Below are 11462 nucleotides of genomic sequence, written 5' to 3' on the forward strand. Positions count from 1 at the left end.
AGATGCTACGTCAGATTTTTGGCCCCAAACATTAAAAAATAGATTTTTTTTTTTGAGTGAATAGTATTTTAAAGAGTATCACCCGCTCTAACGAAAAAAAAGTATAACTTTTACTTTTAATGGTCAGGAACCATGACACAAAGTTTAAACGTTTCTTATAAAACACATGAGAATTGGTCACGTGACATATTGTCGAGATCCCGACAAACTTATTTTGAGCACTTTATTTCACTGCTACTAATAATTGGCGGACTTTTTCGAGAAATGGCTCAAATGAAAGCTTGTAACTTTCTCGACCCCCATCAAAATACCTATTGCCAAAAAAGTTTGGGTCAAATCGGCCAAAAATCTGACATAGCATCTTTAACTCGCATTGTCAGATTGTCAGTTTTACGGAAGACAAGTTTCTTCGAGGAAAGTGACAACATGATTTTCATATGCGCATGACACTCGATATATTTACCACATCCATCCGAGCCCAAAATTGCGTGAAGAATGCAAACTATTGCGTGTCGTAAACTGGTATAATCATAGCTTAGTTGGATTACACCAGATAATAAGCTTGTGATAAAGTGACAGTGATGATATTTATGTCATTGCTCCACACGATGTCGTGCTAAGCGACTTTCCTCCGTTCACACGTAAGGGAGGCATATGACAATAGCTGGTCTTGAAAACTTCGCACGCAACGTTGACAATTGCCCTTGTTCCGGTGTTGCATATAGCGTGCCTAGCTCCATGGGCTAATCACGGCATTGCTCTACATGCCTCTACATAGCGTGCGTGGATCTTCAATGTGTAGGGGTCAAAGCACTGAGTGATGGAGTGTGTTGGATCAATAGAGATTGTAAATACTATATAAAGGGCTCGGTTGATCACTGGTTTTTTTCATAACTGACTTGGGACTGGAGTTGCAACTTATATACCAGATCAGTCAATCGGTCACTATATTTGAAATTTTCTACTTTTGAGTTTTTGAAGAAAAGCGATTCAGAGATGTTGCTTGCTACCGGACAGGCAGCTATGGCACGCCTTGTGCCACAGTTTCATACTTCTATCAACTCGGCGACGATCATCCTCACAATTCTCATCCTCATCATTCTGATCATGGAGGAGTGTAGACGTCTCGTCATCCGTCGTGGGGCCCCCAAGGGTGTCAGCAAGGCGCTCCCCGGCCCGTGGGGTGTGCCTGTACTCGGTAACATCCTCCAGCTTGGTTCCGCTCCCCACGAGACCTTTATGAAGATGGCTGACAAGTACGGAGACGTGTTCCAGATCCACATCGGCAGTCGACCCGTGGTGGTGCTGAACGGTTACGACACCATCCGACAGGCGCTGGTCAAGCAAGGCGTCGACTTCGCCGGCCGGCCTGACCTGACGTCCACCCGGTGTATGAACACCATCCTCGGTAGCACTCTGGCCTTCACGAGTTACAGCGAGGGATGGAAGATGCACCGTAAGATCACCGAGTCGTCCGTACGGCACTTCACCTCGGGCAGGCAGCTCAGCTCAGTAGGGGCACGCATCAGCAAAGAAGCACAAGCTCTGATCGATGTATGGACTGTCCACTTCAACAAAGACAATAAGGGTAAAGACACTAAGAATGGACCCTTTGACATACTGAAGCTATCTGTGAGTAACGTCATGTACTCGTACATGTTCAGCAAGAGCCACTCACTGGACGATCAGAAACTTCTGGACTTTGTTGCGATGAGTGACAATTTCTCCAAAGCCATCGGCACGGGCAACCCGGCGGATTTCATGCCTTGGATGAAGCCCTTCTCCAAGAAGATTTTCGACAACTTCGAGAAGATGATGTACGACTACAAGAGTTGGTTCGGCGCGGACATTACAAAGCACACCAAGGAGTACAAATCCGAGTCCGAGTCGAACATTCTGGATTATCTGATCACCATGAATCGCCGGATGGACCCCGAGGACAAGGAGCGTCTCCACCTCACAGAGGAGACGATCGTAAACACCGTGTACGACGTCTTTGGAGCTGGATTTGAGACGGTATCCGCACTCCTCCAGTGGACTATCGCGATCATGATCATGTACCCAGACGTCCAACGCGAGATACAGAAGGAACTTGATGAAGTAGTCGGGAGAGACCGTGTTCCTTGTGCGTCGGATCGCAAGCAGTTGCCAATCACCGAGTCCTGCTTGCTCGAGATCATCCGGATCTCATCCGTGGTTCCGATGACCATCCCCCACAGCACCACCAGAGACACGGAACTTAACGGTTACTTCATTCCAAAGGACACGGTGGTATTCGTTAACCTTCACTCGTTGAACTACGACAAGAAGACATGGGACAATCCGGGCGAGTTTCGCCCCCGTCGGTTCCTCCGTGAAGACGGCACCTCACTCGACCCTACCAAGACCATCTCCGTGATGCCGTTCGGGGCGGGTAAGCGCCGATGTATCGGGTCTGAACTGGCTCGATTAGAGTTCTTTCTGTATTCCTCTACCCTCTTGCAACAATGTACATTCGAAGCTAATGGGGATAAACCATCATTGAAGTCAAGCCCTGGTCTGGTGCAGAAACCAAGCCCATTCAGCATGACCGTAAGCAAACGGGAACTAAACATCCCAACACCTTGAGACAAAAATATGAACTATCAAAACAGAGTACTGGGGTTGTAATTGTATAATTCAATCTTGAATGTATATGCACTTTGTGTACTAATTGATGAAGTTGCACTGACCGTTATACGCAGTGGATAAGTTTGAAGAATTAAGACGGGTTTGTAAATGGTCTTTCGTTGAAGACTTTCTGATCGATGTTGTACATTGATTTGATTAACTGATTGACTGATCAACTATTATTAATTATTATTATGATTGATTTAGCAACAATTGTCTACAGTTTTTCTTCGTTTGAAAGTTCAAAACAAGAAGAAAAGGTATATGAAAAGGCATGTATGCTTCGTTTTTTAAATGTCAAGGGCACCAAGGCATTTTCTCCTTGGTAAAGGGCACCCTATGAGGAAATTGTTAATTTCTACTGGAGTATTTCAAGGGCACCAAGGCAATGACCAGGGGCAACGGAGGCAATCACCTTCGTTGTCTCCGTGAAGGGTCGGGTCAGAAAGCTATATTTGGTGCAAGTTGTTTGATTATTCAGCAAACTAATAAGTGCACTGACATGGGTCAGTCAATCTGTACTTGAAAATACATCAATTGATAAATCTATATTGTTTGCCATTTTTTACAAATTATGGATATATATAGATTATGCACGTTGATAGTACAATACAAATACATGCAGCTTCACAAATACATTCAGCTACGGAGTTCGCTTTTACTGTTAACTGCACATCAATTGATAAATCTATATTGTTTGCCATTTTTTACAAATAATGGATATATATAGATTATGCACGTTGATAGTACAATACAAATACATGCAGCTTCACAAATGCATTCAGCTACGGAGTTCGCTTTTACTGTTAACTGTACACTACCGTCTAACAAAAGGACAGGTTTATATTAAAGTCGGAACACGTTCAGATTAAATGGTACTGGAATACATGAACTTTGTAGTTTCAAATCCTACTTATGAACTTTGTAATATCGAGTGAGCTTTCAGTATAAAAACCGATCGGTTTTGACATGTTTTGGTTATTTGAGATGCTTTACACTGAAGATGTTTTCACTTTGTTTTCTTAAAAGTTTTTGGGCCTCGTTTTGAAATGGTTAGATCCTCGGTATCGTTACCATAGGTTGATTTAATTTTGAATGTTTTAAAGTATGTGCATTCTTGCAGCATCAATCGATTTTTTTAAAACTATTTTAAGACGGCGTGTAAAAAAAAAAAAAACACACACCCATCCGTTAATTAATGGGGCGCTTAGTCTGGTCGTCTTCACGCATAATACTGAGTTATTTACTGCTACTCCGGAAATTATTAAAATCCATGGGCGGACTGCATATACGTGTTGCTTGGTCTGAGCCTAAACCGTATGTTTTATAATCAACTGTGGAGCATTTAAACGGCATCAAGGCAATGACCAGGGGCATGGAGGCGATCGCCTTCGTTGCCTCCGTGGTGTGTCAGGCATGCTTATTAGACATTGAAGTTTCTCACCCATGATATATAATAGCATTCAATACGATGTTTCGATACCAAAAAGAAAACTTGTCAACCCATTTCTCAAGTATTGTCACAAATTTTCCACAGCAGAATCTGACAAAAGTAACACAGATAAAGTGAACGAAAATTATAATTATTTATTTCAATATCAGCATTCTATGTTCCGGTAATTACGAGTGTTTTATATATTATTGTATTCAAAATGTGTATATTTCTGATAAAGCTTTAGAGCCTAATCATGTATATAATGTAACCCAAGCCAAAAAGCCGAACTAATTCAAGTGCTGATTGGTCATTGTTCATGAAACCTTGAAGGGCATTTAATTTATGAATATTTTGTCAAGATAAAACTATGCACAGTAAACACGTTTGTTAAATATTAATAAACATAAACAGTCTACAAATATTGGATAGTGTCTTTGTGTATGTTATTCCTGTAAATTATAGCCACAATTGTACTTTTGTTCGACTTTTGTTGCAATACTTCAAACTTGTTTTTCAGATCACATCCGTCGAAACGTAGAGTTCTACACATGACCAGCTCTTAAAAACAAAAAACAAAAAACAAAAAACGCATTTTAGAGATGTGTTACTGCTAAAAGTACTAAATATTATTGTATGTCCTCCAAGCCAAGTTTCAAATCTTGTCTCATGATGTTACCAAAAAACCTTAGAATAACAGATTATATAGGTCACTCGAAAAAAATTTAAAGGAACACGATGCCTTGGACCGGTCGAGTTGGTTCGTTTGAAACCGTTTGATATAAAATGGTTAGTAGATAGATAATTTAAAAGTAGAATATAATTATGAAACACAAACATGCCTCGAAATTGCACGATTTTCCTTTTACGTCGCGAAGAAACACGGTCGGCCATTTTGTGGATTCAAAAAGTTGACTCCGTGTTAGTTCGCGACGTAAAAGGAAAACCGTGCAACTTCGAGGCATGTTTATGTTGATCATTAAATTTTACTTTTAAGTTATCTATCTAACCATTTTTTCAAACGCTTTAAAAGACCAACTCGACAGGATCCAAGATCCGTATCCGAAGACGTAGGACGCATTGAACCCATCCTAAATCTCGTCCTTACTCGAGATAATCCTATAGCGATTCGTGAAATCGGCTGCAGCTCTTTTAAAGGAAGTGGACACTATTGGTAATTACTCAAAATAATTATTAGCATAAAACCTTACTTAGTAAAGAGTAATGGGGAGAGGTTGATAGTATAAAACATTGTGAGAAATGGCTCCCTCTGAAGTAATGTAGTTTTCTAGAAAGAGGTAATTTTCCACGAATTTCATTTCGAGACCTCAGATTTAGAATTTGAAGTCTCGAAATCAAGCGTCTGAAAGCACACAACTTCGTGTGACAGGGGTGTTTTTTTTTCTTCATTATTATCTCGCAATTTTGACGACCAATTAAGCTCAAATTTTCACAGGTTCGTTATTTTATGCATATGTTGAGATACACCAAGTGAGAAGACTAGTCTTTGACAACTTCCAATAGTGTCAAGTGTCTTTAAAAACAACAAAAAAACACAGAAAGAAATATGTGTTACTGCTAACCGTACTACGAATTGTACAATCAAAGTTACAAATTATATCTCATGGTGTTACCACAATTCTTAGAAAAGTGGATTTTATAGGTCACTCGAAAAAAAAAACTAATATTGAGAGGGCGTCAAAAAATGCAGCAATCACAGGAGGTATATACATCAGTATATGTTATCATACCACATAAAAAGAAAGCTGGAGAATGGTTTGATGGGTATATTTTGATGATCATCGAAAAAACAAATGGAGTATTTTAATCTGGAAACCAACTTGAATAATGTTTTGGAACTGTACCAATTGACACGAGCAATATGTCCCCACCTGAAATTCTGTCCCGTATGATAAATTTTTGTTTGAAACTTTTTTTTATCCCGCTCAAGTTTTCAAGGCAAGAAAGATTAGCGCATAACAGTGTTTAAATATGAAGACCTATAATTTCATCATTTATTTATGCTTAGTTCAATCGAGTTTCAGACAGTGTTTTTTGTGTGTTTCTGTGTGTGTGTAGCGTTCATATTTGAGGAGGGGATAGTTTAGCGATTCGTGAAATCGGCTGCAGCTCTTTTAAAGGTAGTGGACACTATTGGTAATTACTCAAAATAATTATTAGCATAAAACTTTACTTAGTAAAGAGTAATGGGGAGAGGTTGATAGTATAAAACATTGTTTTCTAGAAAGAGGTAATTTTCCACGAATTTCATTTCGAGACCTCAGATTTAGAATTTGAAGTCTCGCAATCAAGCGTCTGAAAGCACACAACTTCGTGTGACAGGGGTGTTTTTTTTTTCTTCATTATTATCTCGCAATTTTGACGACCAATTAAGCTCAAATTTTCACAGGTTCGTTATTTTATACATATGTTGAGATACACCAAGTGAGAAGACTAGTCTTTGACAACTTCCAATAGTGTCAAGTGTCTTTAAAAACAACAAAAAAACACAGAAAGAAAGATGTGTTACTGCTAGCCGTACTACGAATTGTACAATCAAAGTTACAAATTATATCTCATGGTGTTACCACAATTCTTAGAAAAGTGGATTTTATAGGTCACTCGAAAAAAAATACTAATATTGAGAGGGCGTCAAAAAAATGCAGCAATCACAGGAGGTATATACATCAGTATATGTTATCATACCACATAAAAAGAAAGCTGGAGAATGGTTTGATGGGTATATTTTGATGATCATCGAAAAAACAAATGGAGTATTTTAATCTGGAAACCAACTTGAATAATGTTTTGGAACTGTACCAATTGACACGAGCAATATGTCCCCACCTGAAATTCTGTCCCGTATGATAAATTTTTGTTTGAAACTTTTTTTTATCCCGCTCAAGTTTTCAAGGCAAGAAAGATTAGCGCATAACAGTGTTTAAATATGAAGACCTATAATTTCATCATTTATTTATGCTTAGTTCAATCGAGTTTCAGACAGTGTTTTTTGTGTGTTTCTGTGTGTGTGTAGCGTTCATATTTTGGGAGGGGATAGTTTAAATCGATTCACTCATTTCATAAAGGGTTTTTTTTTTTCAATGAAGTTTCCGTAAAATTTTAAACCTTGCTATAAATTTGGCAAGGGACCCTTGCTAAATTGATCTCGTGTGAAAAGGTTCCAGGTCGTGGATGTGTACCGCCCAAGTTCAAACCACTTTTCGTATGCCCCAATTAATGCCACCCTTGCGTGCGTTATCATCGCTGTAATGCGATAACGGGAAAAGTGTCTCAAAACATCACCAGGGCCCAATTTCATAGAGCTGCCTAAACATAATTTATTGCTTAACAATTTTCTGCTTAGCAGAAATGAGCACGATACCAGTCACACATTGTACATAGGACATGGTAGTTTGGCTGGTGACCTTTTTTCTGGTAAGCAAAATGTTGTTGTGCTAAGCTTGAAATTCGGCCCCGAGCTTTGGATATCGTCCCCTCCTCTGATAAGATAACCCAGCCCGTCCTGTCGAGCCGATTTCTCCGCCAGGTGAACTCAGCTAGGGTGCCGAGAGTGGACTTCGGAATCGGAACCCATCCCGCCGTACAGTCAATGACACTCACGAGCAAAAAAATCACTGTTCTTTCAATTATGCGACAAGACTTGTCTATTTACACGGGCGGCAGCAGTCACGCAAACCCAGGCGAAACGGGGTTTCTTGTTTACCCGACGGCCGATGTATGTTTGGATTGGGGAAATTTCCGGATTGATTATGTTGTCGTATACGTTTGCTGTGAAGGTTTTTTTTTTTTTAATCTGTGCACAAGTTTTTTTCTAAGGTTGAAGTTTTTTGAGGATCTGTGTGGTCCGTGGAAGTTTTTTCCATGGATGATTTTGTCACGTACTGGTTTTAATGTTTTGTTTTGTTGTGACTAGTGTCTACTTGACAAGTCTATTTGCCCGATTTTGCACATAGTTAGTAAAGTTAGTATAATACACTGTTGTGTATTTTTAAAACCACATTGCTAATCATTTTTGTTAATATTTTTATCCTGTGTTTTAATGTTTTTCTTGGCTGTACAGCGCTTTGAAACAGTGTTAAAGCGCTTTATAAAATAATGCTTTTAAGTTAAGTTAAGTTAAGTTATAGTACTGTGGCCATAAATAACGTGCACTTACAAGTTTCAATTTTTTGACAAAGTTTTAAATTTTCCATCGCGACACTCCCGTTCAACTTGTTTACTAGAGAGTTTTTTCAAATCTCATAAAAGTTCAATACATCCAATAGCCGTCCGGTATGATGGAGGGGTGGTCGATTTGCCAGAGTCGCCCGACCCGACGTCTGTTTCGGGTGCAAGGGTTTGTATTTGTATTTGTAACAGGCCCGCCGTTTCGCACGGAAGGACCAGCATCGCGTGCTGGCCTGCCTGGGTCTAGCCACGCTTTTGAACCGGGACCAGCCTTTTAGTGTTATCGCCCATTGTACCCTTCTCACGCAAACCTAAATCTTACCCTATTGTTATCCGGCTTTTATCGAGTCCTTTGTCAAAAGAAGAATGAATGAGAGAAAAAACGCTGATAAAAATTGTTACCTGTTTTATGGACACAATCAATATCGCGTGCTACACGACAAGGTCTTTTGCCGAAAGGTTTTTTTTCTTCTTTTCTTTTTTTTTGGAACGATGTTTTTTTTTCCAGAAACATTTTTTATTACACACGCGATGAAATAAAAAGCTGTAGCTGATTACGTCACCAGTGGGATTGGATATTTCAATAGGTCATCTTGATAGGTGATGTGATGGTCACCTAGAAATGTTTAGTTTTGTTGCACATACCGAAACAAACAAAATTGTGTACGTTTGGTCATTAGAATCCACTGTTTTTAAAGGCACTGGCCACGTTTGGTATAATATGTCAAATACCAGTGTTCTCACTTGGTGTATCCCATCATATGCATAAAATAACAAGCCTGTGAAAATTTGGGCTCAATTGGTCATCAAAGTTGCGAGAAAATTACGAAAGAAGAAACACCCTTGTTGGACGAATTTGTGTGCTTTCAGATAGGAATAAAAGACTTATAGTAAGATTAATTTAGTGAGAAATTACCTCTTTTCTAAAAAAAAACTACGTTACTTCAGAGGGAGTCGTTTCCCACGATATGTTATACTATCAACAGCTCTCCAATGCTCGTTACCAAGTCAGTTTTTAAGTTAATATTTGTTTTAAATAACTACCAAACGTGTACCTTCCCTTTAAATCATTTCTAATTGTAGAATATACACCATGAAATTCATTTCAAATTTTCAATTGTGTTCAGTGCCTTTAAGCATAAAATTTTGCTTAACATGTTTTTGCTAACCACAGCTAGCTAAGCAGGATAATACTACATTAAGTACATTATACAATAGTAGTTTAGATAACAACCCTATTCTGGTAAGGACATGTTTTGTTGTGCTTACCAACTTTGTATGCTTTAGCAGCTGTATGAAATTTGGCATCGGTCATTTGGTACTCTAATTGAGACATAGTATAAGACCTAAGTTTACCCCAAAAATTGCAACATCTTCAAGTCAAGGGAGGGCGGTAGACACATTACGACCGGCTGAATTGCATTTCTTCTTGATTGAAGCCAACTTTATTGATTGTAGTTCAGTCACTGAACTACTTAAGTAGTTGGGGGACTTGATAAATTGTCAATAAATACTTTGTTGACAAAACGACTCAAGAATACTTTATCACATTACACAACTTGGTATCGGCGTTCTGATTGCGAGCGGCGGGGTGGGGAAGGGGGAAGTACCTACCCATAGATACGGGAGGGGCAAGATGTCAACATGATTTCATAGTTACTCCCCTTAAGCGTACCATGATTATCCATTCCAAATTATCAAGTTTTTGTAATTTCCTAAATAATGTTCTGTTAATTTTCCTTTTTGTTATCAATCTCAATATGTATTTATGGCTGCATAGCAAACAAATTTTTTTCAAAACAGTTTAATTACAAACAATCATTGCTTTGTGTTTTTTTTGCTGTATGCACTATACCTTTCACCGTACCTGGAAAAGCTACTTGGCACCCGTTCCTCATAATACAATTACAATTCGATACATCGATGTCTCCACTGTTGAAATTCCGATAATAATTATTGTTTCCCTTTTTTGCAATGCCAGTGTTGATAAAAAAAGGTCTTTCACAAAGACCTGACCTCGCTTTTAACCAGAGAGCGGGGGCGAGTGGGAAGTCAGTTGAGTGCCAAAATATTTACAGTGGGACCACTGAAAAGTTTCCAAGTTTATTTGTATTAATGCTGTAATTATTTGCCTTTTTGCGCATTGTTCACTACTAAAATTCATTGTGTCCAACTTCATATTCGGGTCTTTTCGAAACCACGGATGTTCCGGGTCAGGTTACGTATTATAGTAGGCCTACATTTGGAAACGTACTGTCATTATTTTGGTAGGGGGCTTCGAATAGACGGATGAGCCTGAAGCCGTAGTTTCAAAAACATGTGAAGGTGGATGCTGCATGTATCGACTTTGGCAGGGCACAGTTTCATAAAAGCTTTGGTGAGCAACACATTGACAAGCACATATTTGCACAAATAGAAAAAAGAATCAAAAAGCTCAGCAGAAATGGGTCATCATGACCTTTACACTGCTCGTCATTGGTCCCCTGATACTTATTCGCTTAGCAGATATTTTTCTAAGCAAAATTTTCTGTTATTAATGCTTTGTTTGAAATTTGCCGGCCTGCTTTTTTTTGTCAACACCGATAAAAGCCCATGAACACGGCATTGTTCCCCTTCTCACGCATACCCAGCCTTCTAGCTTAGGTTCTACTTTTATCTATTGTTATCAACCTTGCTCATTTTAAGGCCTCATTTACCAACAAATCTGATCAAATGGAACCCCCCATGAAATAAAAAATATAAAAAATGAAGGGACAAAAATTCCCGCAAAATAAAAAAGATAACAAAAACACACGTGTGGGCTTTGCGTACCTTGAGATCGCGTGCAAGCAAAATTGATACGGGAAGATTAAGTCAACACGACGGTCGAGATTATCAAGTACGGACCGGGTAGATCTGGCGGACTCTGGAGTTTGTGGAGATAATAATATGTTCAATGACTCAATTCTTTTGACTATTGACCGAGCCTGGTTTATCAGGGTGTAGAGTTGCTTCCGGTCAGAGAACATCTTCGTTTATTAATAGATATGATTGACTTTGTAGTCGGGAGGGGGGGTTGTCTGTCGTTGAAAGATTTTCAATTATATAACGTCCGAACTCGAACCGGAACTTTAACTTTCCTGTTCAAATATAACCACTATTGTTGGCTTGGTTTATGAATCTGAGGTTTAATTGTGTGTCTTTGTTTAATGAT

The 11462-nt window shown here is 39.0% G+C and overlaps 1 protein-coding gene across 1 annotated transcript; it reads left to right on the top strand.

The window, feature by feature from the left end:
• The first annotated feature begins 724 nt into the window (after positions 1–724).
• Positions 725–2955, top strand: LOC117292310 (cytochrome P450 1A1-like). Its single transcript, XM_033774331.1, has one exon. The coding sequence runs from the start codon at positions 997–999 to the stop codon at positions 2605–2607; it is 1611 nt and encodes a 536-aa protein (XP_033630222.1). The 5' UTR covers positions 725–996; the 3' UTR covers positions 2608–2955.
• Positions 2956–11462: the final 8507 nt, after the last annotated feature.

This window comes from Asterias rubens, chromosome 7, assembly GCF_902459465.1.
Source record: "Asterias rubens chromosome 7, eAstRub1.3, whole genome shotgun sequence".
Taxonomy (NCBI): domain Eukaryota; kingdom Metazoa; phylum Echinodermata; class Asteroidea; order Forcipulatida; family Asteriidae; genus Asterias; species Asterias rubens.

Coding starts and splice junctions, on each gene's coding strand:
- LOC117292310 (XM_033774331.1), top strand. CDS start 997: ATGTTGCTTGCTACCGGACAGGCAGCTATGGCACGCCTTGTGCCACAG.